The sequence below is a fragment of the Xenopus laevis genome, chromosome 6L (assembly GCF_017654675.1).
Source record: "Xenopus laevis strain J_2021 chromosome 6L, Xenopus_laevis_v10.1, whole genome shotgun sequence".
Classification (NCBI taxonomy): Eukaryota; Metazoa; Chordata; class Amphibia; order Anura; family Pipidae; genus Xenopus; species Xenopus laevis.
This window is the reverse complement of record NC_054381.1, coordinates 90,921,553-90,948,539: the sequence shown is the minus strand read 5'-3', so window position 1 is coordinate 90,948,539 and position 26,987 is coordinate 90,921,553. Positions and strand designations below refer to the sequence as shown.

The following is a 26,987-nucleotide window of genomic DNA, read 5'->3' as shown; positions in this document are numbered from 1 at the left end:
GGCTCTATGGTTCCTTTGCAAATTTTGCCTTAGTGACAGTAAGATGCACAACTTACACTAGATTTAAGCATGCACTCAGAAATTCTGTGTCTTTGTGTATGTATTGCATGCATATATGTATACAAATGAAACAAAATTAGTATCAGGATACAATATAATCAACCCTTTTTTGCTTCTTTCTGTCCTTAAATGGAGCAAAGAGGTTAGAAAACAAGATGATTTCACTGCTGCAAAGTATTTTCTAGCTCCTTGCTTCAGTGCTGTATAGTACAGTATGGAATATATAGTAAATGACAGAACTGTTCAAGGCAGTGCTTCTGGCTTAGAATTGATTTCTGCATTTACAATTGTTAGCCACAACAAAAGTACTATTATAGGGCCATCTACTGGTAATCCATGTAATCTCTTCAGAGGAAACGACATCTTCACAAAACATTAGCACCTACATCATTTTCTCTGCATTTAAAAGACAATTAAATAGTTTTCCTATTATGAATAAAAACTTGAAATGTGTTTATTATGCCAGCATGTATTATTCCAAGATTCTTGTAGAAAACTGATGTTTCCTTACATATTTTAGAATACATTGTACAGGTATTTGCATGATCTTTTAGCACACACTACAGAAACCATCCTACATTAACGTTAATGTGAAAATACGTGCTTTTTGGTCTAGGAAAAGAGAATGGTGAGCTACACAGATTGTTAGGTTTTGGGTACTGAAACTCTTGCCACTTTTATGTCCACTTTTGTGTCTTATTAGGCAGTCACCGTGTGCAAGAACATATCATCAATACATTGTAATCAAATATTTTTCTGGTAGACTATATTCCACGCATTTATGAACTAACTTCCAAGTAAGTCTGGAACTGGTCCTCTAGTTTTTCAGTATTGGGGCATGTTTTCTGATAGACACCAAAAGCAAAATAGAAATTACTAAACTGCTTTGCTTTCAAGTAAAATACAGATCGCTAAATAAGTAGAAGCATTTTTAAGTAGAAAACCAGAGGGGTTCTAACCAAGATTTTGATATGCAAACTAAACAAAACCTAATTTAGCTATCTACAAAGAATTGTAAAGGGAGGGATAGATGACATACAACATACCATGGAGACAGTAGCTGTAATAGATGTTGATATATTGCACTGTAACTTTTTGCGTTTAATTGAAAAAATTTTAAGGTAATCTTTAGGTAAATTACAGAGCTGAATATGGCATTCTACAGCAAACCAGAACAATCGATTGCTGAAAAAGAGAATGAGCTCAGAAACTGATCAAACAGTTGGAAGAAGGTACTTAAATCTGCCCATGAATACAAATCTGTGCATTTTGCATATATAAATAACTATGATAAACAATTCATTTTTCTAACAATAGTGTTCACCTTTAATATCACCAATATATCCCTCACCAGACAGAGAAAAACTACACTATTTCACTGGTAACATCAGAGCTGTGGAGTTGAAAGCAATTTTGGGTATCTAGAGTCGGAGTCCCCAAAAAAATAACTTAAATAATGAGATTTAGGAGCTCCTATGAAGGAGGAAATGGTAGTAGCAATTCTGTTTCTAAGAACAATACTTTAGTTAATTTTGGATTGTATTTAACGGCTATATGCCAGGTTCAATTAATTGTTTTAGGTTTTCCAATTGTGTTTGGTCTATGGAGTTTAACTTTGATTTTGGTTTAGAATTACCAAAGGATGTGACTTCTACATAACTTCCATGGGTTTTAGATGGTGTATTTTCAGATTTGAGCTATTTCCAGGGTTGAGGTATAATAAATCTCAAAGAATTAAATTAAAAAAAACTCAATTGAAAAAAATAGATTTTTGACTCAAAAACAACTTTGAAAACTCAATTTTGTTTGTGGAAAACACAACTCGAGGGTTAATAAATCTGCCCCTAAAACTTAGAGGCAGACTTATATTTAAGTGGCATTAAGCTAAACCTCACCAATCACACCGCACAGTTTTAAAATAAATATTTGAAAATGTGTGCGGGTGGAGTTAAAGCTTGAGGGAAAAAAAAGTGATCTGATTTATACATAGCTTTTTTTTTTAGTTTTCTGGCTACAGTATTAGCTCTGTTTTTATAACACCAACACATCTGCACTTAAATGGGTGGTTCACCTTTAAGTAACTTTTAGTATTTTTTTTATTAATTATAGTTTTTACTATACAAATGTATTGTCTTTGTTACTTTCTATTACTTCTCCTTCTATTCAGGCCCTCTCCTATTCATATTCCAGTCACTTATTAAAATCAATGCATGGTTTCTAGGGTAGAAGATATAGTTGGTGAAACAGTCCAAGGTCGACGCAGAACTTTGCTGCAAAAATCTCTTTATTCACACAACATGTTTCGAGCAAAATTGCCCTTTGTCAAGTGACAAAGGGCAATTTTGCTCGAAACATGTTGTGTGAATAAAGAGATTTTTGCAGCAAAGTTCTGCGTCGACCTTGGACTGTTTCACCAACTATATCTTCTACTGAATGCCAATACCAAGGACGAGGTATAGAAACAGACCTTACAGGTTAGAAAAACAGAGGGGATAAATACCACAGCCAGTGGAAACAATAGATGGTTTCTAGGGTTATTTGGACCCTAGCAACCATATAGCTGAAAATACATAGTGTAGACCTTCTTACTAATAAGCGATCACAAAAAACAGAAATGATAAAAACAATTTAAACCAACTGCAAATTGTCTCAGAATATCACTCTCTATATCATACTAAAAGTTAAAGGTGAAAAACCCCATTAATTGCAAATAATCACCGCTTCTAAATCAAGAGTTTAGGCTACATAATCAGGGAAAAAGCAAAAATGAGGAAACTCTAAGCTATACAATATTATATTGTGACTGTTTTTCTAAAACTGAAATCTAACAGTTCAGAATCTGCATCCTGCATTACTGAGCTGCCAGACTAAAACACCAGATATAGGAACATTAAACTTTAAACTTCAATTTTGGAGAAAACAGTCAAATATAAAACATGCAAAGCAATTGAAATAAAGTCTTTATTTCTAGTGTCTAGAAAACAAATTAAATGAAAAAAGGTGAACAACCCCTTTATATAGAATATATATAAAATTAATCCTCATTGGAAGCAAAACCAGCTTTTGGGTTTATTTAATGTTTACATGATTATCTAATATGAAAAGATGACAATCCAAATTACGTAAACCCCCAGGTCCAAAGCATTCTGGATAACAGGTCCCATACCTGTCCTGAAAGCCCGGTATTAGGAGTAAATACAAGGTATACCGCTATAAATCCATATAATGGTTGGTCTCTTGTATGTGCTTCATTATAGTGAATGCTGAGAGAACTTTATACCAGCTCACTCCTGCATATGTTTCCAACCAAGACAAGCGGTGTCACAACACAAGCAGTCATGAAATTTTAATTAATCCAGACCACATCAAAATGAGTTCTGCATGAACCTACTGATATGCCACCTCAATCTGTTTCAACTGAAAACTATTGCTTCATCTTATTAACTTATACTGTATATACTCTTTAATGCAGTGGTCCCCAACCAGTAGCTCGCGAGCAACATGTTGCTCACCGACCCTTTGGATGTTGCTCCCAGTGGCCTCAAAGCAGGTGCTTATTTTTGAATTCCCAGCTTCAAGGCAAGTTTTGGTTGCATAGAAACCAGGTGTTCTGCCAAATAGAGCCTCCTGTAGGCTACCAGTCCATGAAGGGACTACCAAACAGCCAACAACAACCCTTAATTGACATCCCCATGGAATTTTTCATGCTTGTGTTGCTCTCCAACTCTTTTTTACATTCAAATGTGGCTCACGAGTAAAAAAAGGTTGGGGACCCCTGCTTTAATGCATGTTTCTTGTCTAGACAGCCAAGTACACTTTAACTCCCATTATACAATATGTAAGTTCTATTTTGTATTTTTGGAATGTGCACAGAATTTTTATTCATGAAGTAAAACCTGTAAATATGAATGGTTTTCCCTTCAACTGTGACAAAATGGTTCTCTTAATGAGCTGTTTTATGTAAAATCCCATATAATCTTATACTGTAGCTTTTGCTTTTCGCGCTTTCAGTTTTGGTTACACAAATATTTATTCGGTCTAATTTACTACGTGCTGTAAACTTTCTTCCTTGCATTAGCAAAAGTGCTATATTTATGCCACAATCAAGATTTTTTTCCTTCATGGTTTTTAGGCAAGTTATAGTGTAATGGATAACAAGTAAAGAACTGTATTTTGTGCCAGTATGTTATTTAGACTTGCTCAGCTATTTGCACCATTATAGTTTATGGGAAGATCCAATCAAAAATGGCACAACACACTTGCTTTGTTAGTGATCACAGATAAGGATGTTGAATATAATTTGATGGGACGGAACAAACAGCAATGTTTGGAATAAATATGTATATACCGGAGAAGCACTTTAATGGAAAAATATCATTTATGGCTGAACATAGTCAATATTTAATGATGTTTAAAAAAAATTAACTCTTGTTCAAGCTAATACATGAAAGGGCCCAATCAATCATTTAAATTACCAGCAGTATATAAGTAAAACAGTGAATGCAATCATTCTGACCAAATTGACAACAGGGCAACATGAAGTTAACTTACTTTTTAGTATGTATTGATGCACTGAATCCAGGATTTTGTTCGGGATTCAGCCAGGATTCTGCCTTTTTCAGCAGGATTCAGATTTGGCCGAATCCTTCTGCCCAGCCGAACCGAATCCGGATCCTAATTTGCATATGCAAATTAGGGTTGGGGAGGTAAATTGAATCTTTAGCAAAGGATTCGGGGGTTCGGGCAAATCTAAAATAGTGGATTCGGTGCATCCCTAGTACCTGTAGTATGTTACTACTATATCAGGTCATATAATTCTTTGACAGTTTGCCCATATTTCAGCATTCTCGTCTAAGAGCGAAAATTAAGCATCTTTGCCATGTTCAAAGTAAAAACTACCACTAAATAGTTACTATTCAATGTATCAAAGGATTCCCCTTTTCAGTGAAGGTAATTAAACAAAAGGCATATGCAGTATACAAAAAAGGGAAGGGAATAGAGAACAGCAGCTAAGAACTGATGCCTACGAAACTATCTTCTCAGAGTCCTGCTGCCCAAATGTATGGTCTCCCAAAATTATGGAAAAAATTTATTAGAATTCTGCACACACTACTGAATATCTGAATTGCCGTGAAAGATTTAGCATCCTTAGAGGGAATTTGTGTAACACAGGTGCAGAGACGGATGTGAATTCATTTTTGACCAAATCAAATGCCACCAATAGAAGGTACAATTCCAACATACAGCTCACTGTATTCAAACTCCAATATAAATGTCCATAATTTAGGTATTCCTGGCATAGTGGCAATTACTTATCAGGGTAACAAGTTGTTAAGCTACATCCAAACTAAACATGCCCATCGTAATCAGCTACTGTTCCTGTTTCATTTTTTCGCTACTCAAAATAGGACTAATTTTATGGCACATTCTCTGGCTCCCCTTCATACAAAAGAATAAATAAAATACCAGGAAAAAAATACACTTCACGCACACTTTTTCTATATTAAATAAAAGCACAACGTTTTTGCGGAAGGTCAGTCGGTAACCAGTCAACATTCTATCTTTAGTCTGTTAAAAAAAGGACAAAAAGCTAATTACACATGCATGAAACACTTTTTTTTTTTTAGATTATCAAAACAACAGTCACAGCTCCCACAGTGGCCTTTCTGTACTCTGTCTGGTGAAACTTGGCATCTTCCCTCAGGAAAGCCGATAACAGGAAATAAGTCATAAATGCCCTGGTTTCCGGTCATATTACAGTATTCTCAGCTGCTTGGCTTACTGACCACAGGTAGAAAAAGCAGATGGCAGAATACTGCCTGCCAGGAAAGTGATTTTTTTTCCCTTTTTTTCACATTTGCCTTTGTGGCAGCCATTATCATTTCAAAGAACTGCTCAGTCACGTATTGGATTGGTATCATTAGTCTGCTCTGTGAGGATATCAATATTAGTAAGAGGAAATTTGCATCTTTATTTTATATTATAATCTTATATCATTTTTAGCACTCATACAACTGAAAACATATGGTCCAGCAATATTTACTATTTTTTTTTTTCCATTCATAAAAAGTTTCTGTAGAGCAAATGTTTAGCGACTATATGGATGCCTGTGGACAGTATGGTGGAAGGGCACATAGTTAAATTGGGTTGAAAAAAAGACAAAGTCCATCAAGTTAAACCACTCCAAATGAAAACCCAGCATCCATACACACACCCCTCCCTACTTTCACCTAAATTCTATATACCCATACCTATATTAACTATAGAGCTTAGTAGCACAATAGCCTTTGATATTATGCCTGTCCAAAAAATAATCCAAGCCATTTTTAAAGGCTTAACTGAATCAGCCATCACAACCCGGCAGTGCATTCCACAACCTCACTGTCCTGACTGTGAAGAATCCCCTACGTTGCTTTAAACGAAAGTTCTTTTCTTCTAGTCTAACACAGTATGATCTCTTAACAGAAAATCTTGCTTGTTTAGAAACACCACATTTATGAGTGTGGGTAAAGAAATTCTGTGTGCTTCCCTACAATGTCTGTATCGGTATGTCTGTGCAGAGTTCTAGAAGAGGATTGGAGAATTTAAGGTTAAAGCAGACATATTTTGTGAAAAACAATAATGTGCCAAAGCATTATACTCGTTTAAACATAGAAGGAACGTGCTTTAAAAAGTAGTGTTTTTGGTTGACTTATTGAAAATTTTGCAAAAAATCTTCTAGTCCCCCCCATCTGTTCCACTTCCTGCTGCCTCCTTTCCCAGGCTGTGCAGGGGAACCAATGGCACTCAGCACTGTAAGATAGGAACCAATCAGCAGCTAGGCTGACCTGATAGGGAATTGAAGCCTGTCTTTGCTTCCATAACTGCAGAGCTGGGATTGGCTGTCCCCCCTCCTACTGTGCTTCTGGCAGGGACCATAAGGACACTCCCACCCCTCACTTGAAACACAGAAGGACCGTAGCAGACCTATAAGGAGCTCCAATAAAGAGGTCATTTTTAAAGTTAAGAATGATTTTCTAGCCTATGAGTAAGTGCCCATTTGGCACAAAACGCGTTAGGCTATACATGTCCTAATAAAAACTCTTTTTAAATTTTACAACTACTTTTGCTACTGCATTTACTATTAGTAGGCCTCTTCACCTTTGTGATTTTGCCCGTTTTTGGCAAACCTTGGACTGGGTTTTTGTATTGAGACTGCATGGTATTACTTTTTTGCAACTTTACATTCATACTCACTCCTTAGGAGCAGACATGCCCAGTATATCTATAGGAAGTTCATGTAAAACATAGCTAAACTATTTTATAATAATACATGTACTGAAAGAAGAGAAAATCATGCAACTGTGTTACATATTATTTTAAAATTGGAAAATGCACAAAAATCATACTGAGGTACATATTGAGAAACCTGTTCAGGAGTGTGTGCTTCTTTTACATCAATCTACCTCAAGGTGGAGCCATTACCCACTGAAGAGTCAGAAACAAACACTACTCAAGCTTCACCAAAGTTTAAAGCAAAATCCTAAAATCTAAAATATAAGGAATCAACCCCAGCTACAACACATGCCTAATACTTTATTTAAATAACATATATATAACGTTATACTGCAGTAGGAGAAAAAAATTGCAGAATTGGAGAAAATTGGAGTAATACACCTGAATGTTTTCCAAACAACTGAAGCACAGGTTTAAATAAGTGAAATGGTCACAAGTCACAAATATTTTCAAAGATAAGTGTTTTATTTTGATTATTATCTGTGTTCTCCAGGGGCACGCTCCACAAGATTTATCTACATCTTTAAAACAGGGGCTTGTGGCTGTTAGCAGGGTGTTTACATATAAAATAATGATTCTTCTCTTCAGCTCTTGCTCCAGATGTCACCTATATCTATTTGAATCCTGCTCATTCATATTTTTTAACCACACATTTTTTAACCTGCACAAGTTTGTATGCAACTAAAGTTGTTGCTGTACTCCTGCGCCTGCTGTCTTATCTGTAAACATTTATTTGTGCTGTCATTAGTAAAAGCTATTACTGCTATTATTTAAAGGGAAAGTTAATCTTTTTTACAGTTCCATTATTTTAAAATGGTATACATCATCATTTATTTATACAGCTCCAGCAAGTTAACAGAAACAATGTCTTTTCAGTTGCATTTTTTTTTTTATTACTGACTGTTTTGCCAAGATTAAAGTTTGAAGTTTTTGTCACCCTCTCATGTTTCCCAGTAGGAGGTCAAAAAGGAAAAGGTGGGAGGGTTGAATAAATAATCTTTTCGAATTTGCTACAATAGGTGATAAGTAACTAATTGTAACAGTTCGGGGGGCCTTAAACATCCCATGCAAAAAACTATTTTGGGCCCACTGCATTAAACTGGGGGTGAACAGCGGGTCACCTGAAGTTTTTGTGCGTTGAGGGTCACACACAAAATCAAAATCTGCAGATGCAGATTATGCAACCAAAAATAAAGTAATTACTACTACAGGTGTGGGACTTGTTATCCAGAATGTTTGGGACCTGGAGTTTTCCCAGAGAAGGGGGTCTTTCTGTAATTTGGATCTCCATACCTTAAGACTACTAAAGAACAAATATTAATTAAACCCAATAGGATTTTTCTGTCTCCAATAATGATTAACAACATCTTCAGTAGGTTTAAGTACAAGATACTGTATTACATATATATACACATATTACATACATATTACATATTTATACATATACAGTCATATGAAAAATTTTGGGAACCCCCTCTTAATTCTTTGGAGTTTTGTTTATCATTGGCTGAGCTTTCAAAGTAGCAACTTCCTTTTAATCATCATCATTCATATCATTTATTTATATAGCGCTGTCATATATAACATGCCTTGTGGAAACAGTAGAATTTCAGCAGTGATAAAGTTTATTGGAATAACAGAAAATATGCAATATGCATTATAACAAAGTTAGACAGGTGCATAAATGTGGGTACCCCAAAAGAGATGTTACATCAATACTTAGTTGAGCATCCTTTTTCAAATGTAACAGTCTCTAGACGAATCCTATAGCCTTTGATGATTGTCTGGATTCTGGATGGCGGTATTTTTGACCATTCGTCCATACAAAATCTTTCCAGTTCAGTTAAAAGTGTGTTTAGGGTCATTGTCTTGTTGGAATATCAAACCCAATACCCAGAATATCAGTTGTGACTGATGCTTGAACATTAACACAATATCAACAAATTCTTCAGGATAAATTCATCCGACCCTCGACTCTAACAAGGGCCCTAGTCCCTGAACTAGCCACACAGCCCAACAGCATGATGGAACCTCCACCAAATTTGACAGTAGGTAGCAGGTGTTTTTCTCGGAATGCGGTATTCTTTCACCATGCAAGGCACTTTTTGTTATGACCAAATAACTACATTTTTGTCTCATCAGTCCAAACTTTGTTCCAAAATGACTGTGGCTTGTCTAAATGAGCTTTTGCATACAACAAGTGACTCTGTGTTGTGAGTGCAGAAAGGGCTTCTTTCTCATCACCCTGCCATACAGATGTTTTGTGCAAATTGCGCTGAATTGTAGAACGATGTACAGATACACCATCTGCAGCAAGATGTTCTTGCAGGTCTGTGGAGGTAATCTTTGGGTTGTCTGTAACCATTCTCACAATCCCCCGCATATGCCGCTCCTGTATTTTTCTTGGCCGGACAGACCTGGGTTTTACAGCAACTGTGCCTGTGGCCTTCCATTTCCTGATTACATTCCTTACAGTTGAAAACGACAGTTTAAACCTCTGAGATAGCATTTTGTAGCCTTCCCCTAAACTACTGTATATGAATAATACACAAACTTAAGTGAAGTGTGGATACCAATATATAGTATTGCTAATGTATATGGGGGCAAATGGGCTGGGGTGTCCACCAACAAATTCGTAATATATATACACAACAAGAACGGGACTTCTCCCCCTGCCCATGTGACCCCAAATTGCTCAATTATAAATAAATGCACATAGATATGAAATAAAAGGCAATATTTATTCAACACTATGCCAATATCATAATTAAAACCAATTAAAATAAAACTAAGCAGTGCTGCATGTGTGAAAGGGATCCCTTGCTATAATCTATATGCGTACAACAATATGGATAGCAATTATGTGCTATAGTATGAAATAGCGTGTTTAGGATTAGACCAGAACGCTCCAATAATGAACAATAGTTTCAATTTATGAGTAGGTGAGTGGTCTCAGAATATCCAATGCTGATGTCCAAACTAATTATAGCAGAGCGTAGTGTTAATGCATCCCCAGGTCTGTGGCATACCAAGTTCACCAAATTATATGAGGTACCCCCTATAAAACAAGTATCCTCGAAATGTAGGTGTACTACACTATTGAGTGTTTAGGGGCGATACGCCTTCAGTGTGAACCAAAACCTTCACGGAAAGCCCAATAGTACGTGGTTGGACGCGGTCATCTGGATTTGCCGAAGAGGCGGGCAGGCCATTGCTCTGTGTAACGTGTCAATGGGGTATTAGCATCTCCCAACGTAGCCCGCTCAATTCAAATGTAAAAATATTACCCACCAATGAACGTCCATAAACAGCCCCACTGCGACTCCGTGTAGTGGCGTGTGGTGGCGTCTCCACTGCGGCTCCGTATAGGTTTCACGAGACAGTCCTTGCACTTCAGACCTGCAGGAAGGGATCCCCACATTCACCGCATACGCTGCACCTTGACAACCGTTTCGCCACAAGCGTGGCTTTGTCAAGAGGCCGGAGAGCCGGAAATTGTGTGGTATTTAAAAGAAGCGTCACCTGACTGTGAACTCTAAGCGCCATGAAAATTAGTCAATTATATCCAACAGTTAGTAATATAACACACATCCAGCAGTTGAAGTTCAGATACAATTGGTGCCGATTGATATCCTCAGATTTCCGGATATCCTTGTGCAAAGCAGTCATTCTCCGAATTGAGGATGTGAATGATCTTGATGAAGATACAATATTAAATGCCTATGGGTTATTTCACAGCATCTCTTAGGTGGAAGCATAGTGAAGGAAATAATACAGCTTTATTTATTGTCTGCATGGCAGGCATTATAAGCCAATCCCAAGATAAGCACTGCCCTAATCCAGTCATTTTGACTATTTATGAACAAATGCTTGGAAATTTAAATGTCCATTGAGTGCAAATTCTGACTTATAAGTGTTAAATCTGAAAATCCAAGAGGTCTCCAATTGGAGTAATCTGTTTTCCATGTCGCCCCCCTTATGTCTCCATGTAGACGATCTATACCCTGGAAGAAACAACCTGAATATTGACCATTGTGTGAGCAATAAATGTGCTTGGCAATGCTGGAGATAAGATTGGAATTCTTAATGTCCCGTATATGTTCATAAATACACCTCTTTAGCATCCTTATTGTTTTCCCCACATACATACTGCCACAGTGGCAGGTGAATAAATACATTACAAATGTGGTAGTACACAATGTGTAATGGTGCATATCGAAATTTAGCTGATCGTTCCCAAATGTATTAGACATTTTTAAAAAATGGCACTGTTCACAGGCTCCACACCTGAAAGTACCTGGTGTTTTACAACATGCCCTCCTAGAGCCTCTTTGATATTGGCTGTGGGTTAGCAGATCCCCAATTCTTGTATTCCTTTTGTACGTAATTAGCGGACGTGGAGAAACTAACTGTCCCAAAGTTGGATCCTTAGTCAATATATCCCAATGTTTATGAATGACGGATCTCACATCCCTATCATTGTCATTAAAAATTAGGATAAGTCTCGTCTGTCCCTGTTTATTCTGTTTTGTAGTTGGGTTTTTAGGCCCATGATAATTATAAAGTAAGTCTTCCCTAGTTTTGGCCAGGGCCCCTTGGTAAGCCTTGTGGAGACATCTTGTTTTGTATCCTCTTGTCTTAAATCTCTGATAGAGTTTGTAAGCTTCCTGTTTTTACTCCTCCTCTGAGGAGCAAATCCTTCTCAATCTTAAGTACTGCCCCTTAGGGATGCCTTCTATGCATCTTGAGGGATGCATTTATTTGGCATGAAGAAAGCTATTGCTGGCTGTTTGTTGCTGTACGAAAGAGGGTTGTGGCCAAACAACCCTGTTGATCTTTTCTCAATTCAATATCTAAAAATTCAAGCCTCTCCCTATCATAATTCACTGTAAAGGTCAAATTGTATGTATTGACATTAAGTTTAGCCACAAACTCCTTCAATAAGATTTCGGGGCCCTGCCAGATAATCATGATGTCATCGATGTACCTGTGCCATCGAAGTATATGGCACAGGTACATCTCATATTCATCATTGGAAAAGACATAACGTTCCCATTCCCCAAGGTACAAATTGGCGTAACTAGGGGCACATTTCGCACCCATAGCCACCCCCTGGTGCTGCAAGTAATATATGCCATCAAACAGGAAAACATTATGGTGCAGTACAAATTTTAACGCCTGCAGAATAAAGTTATGTTGCTCATCAATAGGTTTGTGTATCCGTTCAAAAACTGATTTTAAGGCCGCCAGCCCCAAATTGTGGGGTATGCTCATATACAATGCCTCCACATCTAGTCCCACCAATATACAATCAGAATCCAAAACTATACCATTTAGTTCCCTCAAATATGAGAGGTATCTAATACAAAAGAGTCCAACTCTTTCACAAGAGGCTCTGACAGGCTCTGTCAGTGATCCACAACCCGACACAATCGGTCTCCCTGGTGGATTACTAAGTGACTTGTGAACTTTTGGAAGAGCATAAAAAGTGGGAACTCTTGGATGACTAACTTTTAAAAATTCACTTGTATTCACATCTATAAAGCCCATCTCTCTGGCTTGTTCAATGAGTGCAAACAGTTCATCTCTGTATTTGTATAATTGGGGTTGTAGCACTGGTTGATACCATTGCTTGTTTTCTTAAATTTTTTTACACATTGTAACGTATGCGGAAGAGTCCATGGCCACCACATTCGATCCCTTATCCGAGGGTTTTATAGTTATTTCAGGATTAGATTGTAGCTGTTTAAGTTGCAGGAACTCATCTCTAGTAAGATTAGGATGTTTCACGTTTTTTGGAATCTGTAGTAAATCATCTGTGACTCTATGTATGAATGTCTCTATAGCCCCATTTTCTGAGACATGGGGATATCGGTAAGATTTTTTCTTACAAGAAGGTAAGGTAACGTTCACCCGAATTCTCTAACCACAATTCCTGAATGTCTTGTAAGACCTTATACTCCTCGTCCACCCGTACAAAAGGAATACTTTGGGACAGTTAGTTTCTCCACGTCCGCTAATTACATACAAAAGGAATACAAGTATTGGGGATCTGTTAACCCACAGCCACTATCAAAGAGGCTCTAGGAGGGCATGTTGTAAAACACCAGGTACTTTCAGGTGTGGAGCCTGTGAACAGTGGCATTTTTTAAAAATGTCTAATACATTTGGGAACGATCAGCTAAATTTCGATATGCACCATTACACATCGTGTACTACCACATTTGTAGTGTATTTATTCACCTGCCACTGTGGCAGTATGTATGTGGGGAAAACAATAAGGATGCTAAAGAGGTGTATTTATGAACATATACGGCACATTAAGAATTGCAATCTTATGTCCAGCATTGCCAAGCACATTTATTGCTCACACAATGGTCAATATTCAGGTTGTTTCTTCCAGGGAATAGATTGTCTACATGGAGACATAAGGGGGGGCGACTTGAAAAAAGATTACTCCAATTGGAGACCTCTTGGATTTCCAGACTTAACACTTATAAGTCAGAATTTGGACTCAATGGACATTTAAATTCCCAAGCATTTGTTCATAGTCAAAATGACTGGATTAGGGCAGTGTTTAATTTGGGATTGGTTTATAATGCCTGCCATGCAGACAATAGAACTCCCCCTCAGATTCATTATGATTATTTGTCTTGGATATACAATTCTCTTTTCTACCTTTTCTTTCCTTTTGTTTTGTTTTGGTTAGTCTTTTCAATTGTCTTTTTTCTGTATATTGGTATATTGTTTTACAGCTGTTTAATTTAGCTTATTGGATTTTTTCATTTTGCTTATTTGACTGATATTTTGTATCTACTGTATTATTTCCTTCACTATGCTTCCACCTAAGAGATGCTGTGAAATAACCCATAGGCATTTAATATTGTATCTTCATCAAGATCATTCACATCCTCAATTCGGAAAATGACTGCTTTGCACAAGGATATCCGGAAATCTATGAGGATATCAATCGGCAACAATTGTATCTGAACTTCAACTGCTGGATGTGTGTAATGTTACTAACTGTTGGATACAATTGACGGGACTAATTTTCATTGCGCTTAGAGTTCACAGTCACATGACGCTTCTTTTAAATACCACATCATTTCCGGCTCTCCGGCCTCTTGACAAAGCCACGCTTGTGGCGAAACGGCTGTCGAGGTGCAGCGTATGCGGTGAATGTGGGGATCCCTTCCTGCAGGTCTGAAGTGCAAGGACTGTCGCGTGAAACCTATACAGAGCCGCAGTGGAGACGCCACCACACGGAGTCGCAGTGGGGCTGTTTATGGACGTTCGTTGGTCGGTAATATTTTTACATTTGAATTGAGCAGGCTACGTTGGGAGATGCTAATACCCCATTGGCACGTTACACAGGGCGATGGCCTGCCCGCCTCTTCGGCAAATCCAGATGACCGCGTCCACCCACGTACTATTGGGCTTCCCATGAAGGTTTTGGTTCACACTGAAGGCGTATCAATAGTGTAGTACACCTATATTTCGAGGATACTTGTTTTATAGGGGGTACCTCATATAATTGGCGAACTTGGTATGCCACAGACCTGGGGATGCATTAACACTACGCTCTGCTATAATTAGCTTGGACATCAGCATTGGATATTCTGAGACCACTCACCTACTATAAATTGACTATTGTTCATTATTGGAGCATTCTGGTCTAATCCTAAACACGCTATTTCATACTACAGCACATAATTGCTATCCATTGTTGTACGCAAATAGATTATAGCAAGGGATCCCTTTCGCACATGCAGCACTGCTTAGTTTTATTTTAATTGGTTTTAATTCTGATATTGGCATAGTGTTGAATAAATATTGCCTTTTATTTCATAATCTAGGTGCATTTATTTATAATTGAGCAATTTGGGGTCAGAGGGAGAAGTCCCATTCTTGTTGTGTATATATACTTCCCCTAAACCATGATACTGAACAATCTTTGTTTTCAGATCTTTAGAGAGTTGCTTTGAGGATCCCATGCTGTCACTCTTCAGCGGAGAGTCAAACAGAAGCACAACTTGCAATTGGCCCTTCTTAAATACCTTTTCTAATGATTAGACACACCTGCCTATAAAGTTCAAATCTTAACGAGCTAATCCCACCAATTTGGTTTTGCCAGTAATCAGAATTGAGCTGTTAATACATTCAAATAATCACAAGGGTACTTAAATTTTTGCACAGCCAGTTTTTCACATTTGATTTAATTTCATACAACTGAATACTGCTTCACTAAAAATCTGTATTCTGAAAACACTCCAGTTCCTGGGAAATGAAAGACATACCACTGTTCTCTTTTTTGTTGAAAGTGGAGTAAATTATTCTGCAGGCTGAGAGGGGTTCCCAAACATTTTCATATGACTGTACACATACCTACAGCAATAACTCACACTCACTCACAGACTTGCTAAAAAAATCCTTTCTGTTGTGCAAAATCATGCCAGACTGGGGGGGGGGGTTCAACCCGCAGGGGAAGACCCCAAGAAAACCGAACAAGTAATTTTTAATTTAAGCAACCATGTGCTCCCACAGGGGAAGATTTCTCTTTTGCAGAAAGGACTAGCATTCGTTCCTGTATATATCAATGATGATTTCAAATTGGAGGTGGAGTTATATCACCTCCAACAGAAAATTAAATTGAAAGATCATTTTAAAGTTAAGTCTGAATTGCCTATGGAGACATTTTGTCCTAAGAGCAGGTTTCACCTTCCAAATGTAGCCAATTCCATCAAAATTTTTGGGGGTATAGTCGAAAGGAATGTACAGAAACTTTCCCAGGAGCTTTGTAAAATATATCCTACTTTGTCCAAATTGGAAAATGAATCAATTGGAACCATTAGAGCAGATTGTCAATTATCCTGCTGATAAGGGAGGATCCATAGTGTTAATGGATGGCTCCAATTTTAAAACTGAATTATTGTCCCAATTACAAGAGCAAGAGACTTATGCTCTATTAAAAGTTGATCCTACTGATAAATTTAAAATCCTATTGGATAATTGTCTTGCTAATTGAATTGGATTAGCTAAAGCACATTTGAATTTTTGTCTGCTGAATTTCATATTTGTCCAATTGTGTATACACTCCCAAAAATACACAAATCCCTTGCGGCACCTCCAGGACGGCCTATTATTTTGGCAAGGGACTTCTTGTTTGAACAACAATAAAATCCTACATCCCACGTAAAGTCAGAGACTCCAACATTAATACGGAAATTATGGGAAATCCAAGGATTACCTGACAATTATTTGTTGGTGACACTTGATGTCTCCAGCCTTTACACAATCATCCCACATGAACCCGGGATGGAGGCCTGTATGATAGCTCTTTTTGAAGCTCAACAGAAAGTTCCACCAATTAAATTTTTATATACATTGTTGGAGATGACCTTAACTCTTAATTATTTCTGTTTTTATGTACATCGACCAGGCATGGCTATGGGCTCCAATGTGGCCCCCTCATATGCCAATCTATTTATGAACCAGTTTGAAAAAAATGATATCTATCCTGAGTTTTCAGATAGATTATTGTTTTACTGTAGATATGGGGATTATATTTTTCTTATCTGGCATGGAGACCACGTAAAGTAATTTGTTCAATCACTCAGTTACCGAATACAGTCAAATTTCCTTTGTTTCCTTTGTTTCGAAAAAAAATCTGTGGATTTTTTGGACATCAGAATTTTTCGTAATGGTGAGAGGATTGGAACAACTTTTTTCCGATAATAAACAGATAGTAGTACAGTTCTCCATGCACATAGATTTCAGCCTCTGGCTTTATTGAGATCTATTACATACTCAATTTTTGTGAGTTTTCCACAATAATTCAGATGTTGAGGTTGCTCATGAACAAGCAAAAGAGATAGTTGTGAAATTTGTTAAAAGCGGTTACCAACACACACATGTAGAGAAGGAATTACATAAAGCATGGACTACCATTCGGGATAATGTCTCACAAAAAATAAAGCAGAATAACAAGGGGCTGATCTATGTTTTGGATTACACACCTAGGAGTGAAGCTGTTAATGATGTTGTGAAACAGAATCTGCAAATTGTGCAAATGGATTCTAACTTGCCCTTTACAGAGACACCACCTCCAACTTGTGCATTTCAAAAAGGGACCTACTAGTTTTTACTGACTTGCTAGAAACTGTTAAAGGCGCAAAGAATTGGTTGCCCAACTTGAAACTCTGATGATACCGATGCAACTGTTGCCGAACTTGTAGTTTCCTACTGACAGGACAATCCTTTCCCCATTCCTTGACAGGGAAGAGGTTCTATATTAAACAGAGACTTATTTGTCTTTCTGAATACGTTGTTTATTTCATCAAGTGTCCATGTGGATTGTATTACGTTGGCTCACGTGTGTGACTGCTTTTAGGCTGAGACTGAATAACCACCGAATGAGTATCAGAAACGCCTTATCTACAGGAAAAGCTGTATACACCTGGATACACCATTAGCGAGGCACTGTATGAATAAAAAAAAAAAGTTTATGTTGCGATGTATGCTCATTGATTCAATCTCACCTCCTAGGAGGGGTGAGGATAGAGACGGACTGTTATTACGGTTTCAATAATTTTTTATTAAGTATTTTCAAGTATACATAGTCATATTAATGACATTATACAGTAATGATCTCTTTTTACATAAAACATAAATAATAAACATGAGTCTATAACAACAATGTTAATATTTACATAATAACATATATTAAATAGTGCGAGGCCAAATGGATCCACAAATTCTATACGAGTACACTTTATCACCACAAGTACTCACTTGCATGCTTTATTAATAAGTGTTTTTTAGGTTGTGCCTAGCTCTGAAGGGTTATGCCAACAGGTGAACAGTGTATATTATATTCTTATGTCAGGAGAGACTTTATATATTCTGACAAGCTTTCAGGCCACTCTTAGAATAAAATTCTACTTAAGGAGACTGGAACTCAGTTTGTAAATTGAAGCAAAGAGAATTTTTTCTCATGGATTATGGGCCATGGGACGAATTTCCTACTTTAAAATCAAGTGGCTCTTTGATTGGTTTTGAACAATCCTGATCTATCATTATAAATACGAGAAACTGAAATTCAGAATTAGTCTCCCATCAAGTTTGGGAGAATTTTAGGGCTGCTGCTCTTGAATATTTAAGAACTAATCAATTATTGGGTCCTGAAATTGGTTCAACTTATATCGAAGGACTTAGTTTTAACATATTAACAAAAGGATCATGACAAAGTTCCATCTACCATAGTAGGTCGTTAAGAGTTAAATGTGGAATAATTGAGTTGCTCAGTATTGAGTTTCTCAGAGATGAGCCTGATTTTAGAAATTAGTATTTGTTTTTTTATTTATTATGAACATCGCTGTGTCTATTAGATTCATTATTTGACACAATATTTTTTGCACACTGTCACTTTAGTTGGCTACATTTTGCACACAATTAATCAGTAGGCAACATTGTATTACTTGTATTGTGATAAGACAAACAAATACACGTAACACATTGGTTTTAATAGTTCTCAAGAAATCACTGAAAAAAGGTGGATATGTAGTTTTTTAGAACTATTCAATTTGGTTGCAAATCAAACTGTTTTCATTGTGTGCATCTGTATATCCAATGTTTCAGCCCACATTAGGGTATTTTTCAAGGATGCACTAATGTGGGCGAAAAGTTGGATATACAGATGCACACAATAAAAAGTTTGATTTGCAACCAACTGGAGTGCAAGTTCTTTTGAAGAAATACTGCATGCACCCATAATTATTAAAGACAAATCTGGAATATGAGTGCAGCTGCTCAAACAATATATATATTATATATATATATATATATATATATATAAAGTATGATGATTTCTTAGTTTGTTTGTTCATTATGCCTTCAGAAATTACAAAATACAACAAATCAGGGGGCCCTCTAATCCATGAGAAAGTACTTTAGATTCAACACTGGGCTCCCCTTTGCAATGGGCGTTCACACCTTTGAGCCCCATGTCGTGTGTTATTGCAGGCTACCACAAATCATTCATTTAGACATGGCGTGCAACAAACTTTAAGAGCATAAACCAACCTAACCTTCCACAGGAAGAGTAGTAGGACCGGCGGAGTAGGGAGCACACACACAGGGAGCATAAGGCAGGCAGAGTATGGCCCCAGAAACTCACAAATTAGTTTATAACCAGTGCTTAGATAAAATAGAGTTAGACTATGCTTTTGTATATGCTCCACTGTATATTATTCACCAAGAAAATCTTCCAGTTAATCAAGAGGATTTAATGTAAACCACCTTCGACCTGCACAGGAAATACAGCTTCTAGAAAAACAGGTTCACCAAGATATGCATCATTCAGGAGCTACATGCTATTGTATTCTAGTAAAGAGTAGTTAGTTTCTTTAGTATCATCTTTTAACATCAAAATGACTGCCCTGAGTAGATTTCCTGGTTTCGCCTTACAAATAGATTTACTCATTGACATACATTTTACAAACAAGCTACACAGAGATTTTATAATATCAGTTTGTATCTACAAATGAAAATATTTTCAATTAACATAAAAAACTATGTACATTTGGCATTCCCATATATCATAATGCATTTAATATTTCCCTTTGTTACACTTACTTTTTAATATCTAGTTTAATACACCAGTGGTGTAACTAAATATGAACAGGAGGGCTTATTTACTTACATAAGTACTAACTTGCTCTTGCCATCAGCAGTGGTTGCACTAGTTAAGTAGTGTGCTGCAAATAATATATGCAATACAGGTATGGGAGAATTTATCTAGAATGCTTGGGGCCTGGGGTTTACTGCATGGAGTCTATGGGAGATGGCCTTGCCGTAATTTAAAACTTTCTGGATAACAGGTTTTCATAGAGAGATGATAAAGAGATAGAGATATAGATAGATATATATAGAGAGACAGACAGGCAGACATACTGTGGCCGATTGGCAGTAAAGGAACAAGACAGCATAACTTGTAACAGAATGTTTCTTTGCCTTCAAGGCTAGCACAAAACAAAGAAACCAAAAAAATAAAATACTACTTCGTTATGTTCCCTCTCTTACATGATGGGCAGTAATGATGTGCGGGTCAGGGTTTTCCTGACCCACACCCGACCCTAACCCGCACTGCCGCCACCCGCACCCGCGTTTCCAGGGTCCTTTTATAGACCTGCGCCGACCCGCCCAGCCAATGATGTCACAATGACGTCACAAAAGGGGCGGGCGAGCAGATGCGAGACAGAAGTCGGATGCCAGCATTTGAAGGTGGCGGGCGGGGAGAGCAGGAGAAGAGCTCAACCCGCCCGCCACCCGCAAGGAGCAGTGCTAGGTCGACCCGAACCCGCCGGGTATCGGGGTCGGCCCGCACATCACTAATGGCCAGAGATCAGTGATCAACTGTTTAGTAAACTGCGGGTTTCTGATCAGAGCAGTTGAACTCAGGCCCTCCCATTATCTCTAACAGGCAGCTCAGGGAGCTGGAGACTAGCTTTTTAAAACACAATAACTATGTTAACTGGGCAACAATGCACATGCTTGCCATACAGTATTAACCCTATAATGCTTTTTTACCCACAGAATCCCTCACTCTGCCACACTATTTTATGTATTCAGATGTATATAGGATATGATATGAGCCAGTGCATTACACTTCTCTAAATATAGAAGGAAAGTGCTGATAAAAGATGTGATTTATTGAAAGTTCCCCAAAAACCATACTGGTCCCACCCATTTGTTCCACTACCTTTCCAGAAAAGATTCAACCCAAACCTGCCTACTCTGAACCCTACTGGCACTTCTCCTTGGCCTAGAAATAGGATTGGAGGGAAAAATGTGTAGAAGCACCAGCATCTGGTCAAATTTGTGTAACGAAAGGAGCATAAATACCTGAACTGGCAAAAAGAAAAGAATTATATACATACACCATTTGAATATATGTATTTTTTAGACAAAAAGAGAGGAAAACCTCAGCTCCAAACAACTGATCACAACACATTTTTGTTACAAAAATGCTATTTTTTTTTTTCACCTTAATTGGGGCTTGCCAATTAAAGTTGGACTAAACTCAGGCGCTTGGACTGAGTTTAGGATTTTGTCACAAACCAAGAGGTGGGGGTGAAAAGGTTGATAGATATAAATCAGAGTTAGAATGCACAAGTGCTGGAATAATAAAGTTAATCCATATTGGATCTTCTCTTATAGTGAAAAAATATTCCTTGATGTAGCCTAATATTGCTTGGAACCCCTTTTGGTTAAAAAAACGTCTACTATACAAAGCACGAATACAACCGTTAAACCCTAAAAATCTTGCTTGTTAGTCTTACTGGAGAAACTCGGTTCATTGTGACAGCTATGTACCATGCCCTGTCAAAGTTACACTTATTCATGCTAAGCCACGTGTCCACTTAGAAATATATGTAGTACGTTTCCTTGTCAGTCCCATTTCAGAAACATTTATGAATCAGTAAAGAAAAGGTTACCTTCCATAGTACAGACAGATCTGTGCTATTATGCAATACTTAACTGCCAGCTTTTAAAGGCGAACTAAACCACAGGCGGATTATTAAATTCTAATGGAAATTGCACTGGTTTTGGGGATGCCTTGTAATGTGATTCTCATTGAATTACTAATCAGCCTTGTATTGTCACTTTTATATTGAATATGTGCAATTTATTGCAAGTTGGCCCTAAGCTCAAGTAACTGACAGCATTATAGAGAATGTGAATTATTTATATATATGTGTGTAGAGAAAGATGCAATAAGAGATTGTTTGTCTTATATCAAAGGGAGTGCTGGTCTGTGAAATATATGTGTGTGTATATATATATATATATATATATATATATATATATATATATATATATATATTATATATATATAAGGCCAGCCACTAAGTATGAAGTTAAACATAAGATACTTGGCTTGTGGCTTTGGCTTGTGTTTTATCACATAGTTGATAAATGAAGCCCTGCACTTTATTGATACGTGCACCTATTTTCAAATCATTAAGTCTTGCCCCCCAAGCTAGCTGAAAATCACTCAAACTACAAAAGGCTAATCATCCCTGTGACAAGAGACATAGAAGTAGTCCTACCTGCCCGGTAATTCCGGTGATGAGAGCCACTTTCCTGGGCTTCCCTGAGGAATTGGAAGGGGAGCATGAGCAATTTCCCTGGTTCTGTGCCATTCTTACAGTTTGGTGTGTGTAAGGCTGAGGTGTGTGCGAGCCGAGTATGGTCAGGCAGGTTAAGACGCTGATGAAGGAAGTGACAAGTAATACTACAGGTATATACCTCAGGTAAGCTGCTATTTCCCAGTTGATAAGATGCCGTGGGTGATGTCACGAACACATGACGTCTCGGGGAACGCCTCCGTCATGTGACATTCAGTGCGCATTCGGCGCCTTCTTCAAAAGGTTACTCGGGGATTGCTTAGAGACGAAAGCTGTCACAGTGCTTCACTGACTATTAGGTCGCGCTGGGTAGCATTAGGCATTTTTTTTCTTGTGGGCAGGACTTTATTCATTTCTTCCCTTAGTGGAATACGGGGGCACTTGCTGTTCAGTGGAGGCTGCTAAACTATTACATACTTGCTGCTGGTGTCTGTAAGGTGACACTGTGTGCGCGTTTAATATGAGGAGGCTATTGGAGCCTGCTTATATGTGCTGTGTTTTTAATTTTTGGGGTAGGGGTGCTGATGAGTTTTGAGGTGTGTGTGTGTTTTTTTTTAAGGGGGGGCGTTGACTGTACTCTGACATCTTTAGGTGTAGTTGGGTTGACGTGCTGCAAAATGTTGAGCTATGGGGACAGTGTCGGACTGGCCCACAGGTATACCAGCAGTGTCGGACTGGGGTGCTTGGGGCCCAACAGGAAACCTCATCTCAAGGGCCCACACCCCCACTCTAGTACAAAATAGCGCCCACATTTTTTTTTTTAAATGTAATGAAATCTGGCATGGGTCTAGACGTATTGTCGTTTTCCCAGGTGCCCCCATTCAGTTGTGCACTAATAAACTTGAATGAAATCACCCCCACAGCATCCCATCAGCAGAACAATGGGAAGGTAACCAGATAACAGCTCTGTGGTACACATAAGAACTGCACTCAATAGTAAAAGCCAAGTCCCTCTGCGACACATTCAGTTACATTGAGTAGGAGAAACAACAGCCTGCCAGAAAGCAGTTCCAACCTAAAGTGCTGTCTCTTTATGAAATCACATGACCAGGCAAAATGACCTGAGATGCACCTACACACCAATATTACAACTACAAAAAATACACTTACTGGTTCAGGAATGACATTTTATATGGTAGAGTGAATTATCTGCAGTGTAAACGGTATAATTTGGAAATAAAATCTACACCATAAAAATCATGACACAATCCCTTTAAAATTAATTTTTAGTATGACCCAGAGAGTGATAGTCTAAGACAATTTGCAATTGGTCTTAATTTTTTTTATTTGGGTTTTTTTTTAATTACTTAGCATTTTTTCAACTCTCCAGTTTGGAAGTTCAGCACTGATCTGGTTGGTAGGGTCTAAATTACCTTAGCAACTAGGCATTGGTTTGAGTCAGAAGATGGCAAATAATTAGGCATACAAATATAAAAAAAGGCAAAATAAATAATAAAATAAGGCAAATAAAAATAAATAAGACCAATTGAAAAGTTGCTAAGACTTGCCCATTCTATAACATAATAAAAGTTAACTCAAAGGTATACTTACCCCTAAGAGGTTAAAAAACTTGAAACTTTTTGTCTGCTCATCCCCACCCTAGTGACAGTGACACAAAGAGTATTTATTTTTATTTTTTTGTTTAGTTAGACCAAAGTCAGTACCTTTTATGATGTTGCAGCAAGGTGTTCACAATTGGAGGCTTCCAAGCAGCCAGTAAAGTCATGTTATATAAGATGTGCCACCTGGGAGACCTGAGATGGAGTTGGGCGACTGCCATACTCTGCTGAAGAACTGTTCTGATGTGCTGCTGAACTGTGAACTGTGTCTTTATTTTATAAATGTGCCTCTTGTTTATTGGATCAAGTATCCCAACAGCTGTCAGATCAGTTATTTTGGTATTTCATTGATTTGCCTAATTGTATTTGGTTTTTGGAATTTTTTTTTTTTTACATTTCGGTTTTATACTTGCATTTTTGTTCCTTACTTTTGTAGTTTGGAGTAGAAAGACATAATTACCCATTTTGGATTTGTCAGAATCTGTACTTTCCAAAAATATATGGTTATATGGGTCTTTGTATTGTTAGGGGGGCTTGCAGAACATAATACGCAGTCAGGTAGCATTGTTTACAGAAGGCAATCTAGCAGCCAAAAAAATTCACATGCACTATTTTAATTTGGGGTTCGTACATGCCACCTACTTTGGTATATCTATGCATACTGGGAATCAAACTATTCAGTAGATAATTTGAGTTCATATTTAGGGTACTTTACCATTGTATGCAAGAAATAGGGTGAGAGAAATTCTGCAAATTACAATATTTTAAGGCGATTTTCAGAAATGTCATAAAAACTGCTTCTTTTAGCGTAGCTTTGCAGTTGGGTAGTTTGAAGTAGAAAGATATTCTTACCAATTTTAAATTCTTCACAATGTGTGATTCATTTACCAGTAGACCCTTCCAGCTGATTAGAAGAAAGGACGTTCCATGTAAATATTCAGAAGGTGTTTTTTTATAGTGAGAGCTGTGAAGATGTGGAATTCTCTCCCTAAATCAGTTGACTGGCTGATACATTAGATATCTTTAAAAAGGGGTTGGATGGCTTTTTAGCAAGGGAGGGAATACAGGATTATGGAAGATAGCTCCTAGTACCAGTTGATCCAGGGACTAGTCTGATTGCATCTTGGAGTCAGGAAGAATTTTTCTCCTTCTGAGGCAAATTGGAGAGGCTTTAAACAGGGTTTTATTGCCTTAATCTGGATCAACTAGTAGTTGCGCAGGTTATATATTCACTTCAAATTCTGAACTTGATGGACTTGTTTCAACCTAACTTACTATGTTACCTTCAAAAAATATGTTTTTCAGGGGTCACCATAATTTTCCGTAGCTATTACCCCACATAAAACTGGTAGTGTTTATAAATTAGGGTAAATGTAAGATATCAAATAAGTATACACAATATAGATTATGGGGTCTTTACATGCTGTGTAATTTGATAAACCTGTGAACATTGGGTATCAAACTGCTCAGCAGACCCCAGGTGTTTTATCTTGGTACCTAATGATTTGTGGAAGAAAAGATTCTGTAAGCTTTGAGGTTATTTTCGGAAAGTTTTGCGGCTTGTTACAAGTAGCTGCTAGTAGTAGCTCCATCATCCACAGGGGAGAATGAGGCATATGGATTTAAGGGTATGTCTTAATATGACAACTTTTCTCACATATGAGTGATAAGTGATATCCCTGCAGTAAGCACCAACCATTTGGTTTTTTGGTGTGCTACCACAATTAACGTGGACATAGTTTGTGGTAACATGAGTGTGGTTTAAAGTGGGTGTAGTTTAAAAACAGGGAGTGGCTAACACTGGCTTCCATTATTGGCCCTCCACCATGTAGGCCAGAAAAACTCCATCCCTCAGTACCACAGAAGTTGGACAGCATTGATGTAAGTGATGGCACATTCGCATTTTACCCAAGTAGGAGAAGGGAGTGGAACACTTATTGTATAAATGCAGTGGTTCTGGAAGGTGTAGCTTACACAAAGGGTGGAGCACACACAATGGGCATCAAACTGTTCAGTGGACCCCTGGTATTCATATTTAGGATGTAAACAAAAACTTCGCCCCCTTGGAAATGCCCCTAAAATGAGAGAGCACAAAATGTTCACAAAACGTCTGACACGGAGTACAAATTAAATGTAAATTCTCATGGCACTTAAAGGGTTACAACTGATTAAGGGGTAGCTGGTATTATTTTACATAAAAAGTATAATACTCTTGTATGTATCTTGATCCATAGAGCCTATCATGCTCTGCAGTATGTTCATATATTTTGTTATAGACAGGATGGCCATCATTTGTTTTTGAAACAAGTACTGCTGAAGCTGCTAATACATGTGTTACTGCTATGCAATACTATGCATATTGTCTTAAAAGAGATAAGCGAAATTTAAGAAAATGTTACTAAAAGTGGACCTGTCACCTACGCATAAAAAGTTGCATAATGAAAGTGCTTTGCAAATTAAACATGAAACACAAATTATTGTTTTCATTAAAACATCCATGCCTGATATAAAGGTGTTTAAATATCTGAGCTGTCAATCAAATATTATCTGCCTTGTCTCTATGCCTGAGGCATAGAAGTGCGGCAGTCAATTTCTTTCACTTTCCATTCAGCACTTCCTACATATCACTGCAATTCTTACATTGCCCCTTCCCTCCACAGGCCCTAAAATTATGTAGGACAATGTCTATGGGCATTAGGTTTCCCATTCTCGTGCTTACACAAGATTTTGGGGTGATACACAATTTATCTTAATAACTATCCACAAAATGGCTGCTGCCTGCTTGGTGTGATAGTGTAATTCCAAAACAAAATGTAAATAATAAATATAGTGCAAGTCAAGTTTATTTTACTCAACTAACATGATAGAAAATAATTTGGAATTGTTCCTTAGGGTGACAGGTCCC

General features: G+C 37.6%; 1 protein-coding gene across 1 annotated transcript in view; it reads right to left on the bottom strand.

The window, feature by feature from the left end:
- gmds.L (GDP-mannose 4,6-dehydratase L homeolog) overlaps positions 1-22,590 on the bottom strand; it is a 347,082-nt gene extending 324,492 nt beyond the window's left edge. Inside the window, exon 1 of the mRNA NM_001086883.1 lies at positions 22,446-22,590. Coding sequence (NP_001080352.1) covers positions 22,446-22,538 — 93 coding nt within the window. The 5' untranslated portion in view covers positions 22,539-22,590. The remainder of the gene's footprint in view (positions 1-22,445) is intronic.
- Between the last annotated feature and the right edge of the window lie 4,397 nt (positions 22,591-26,987).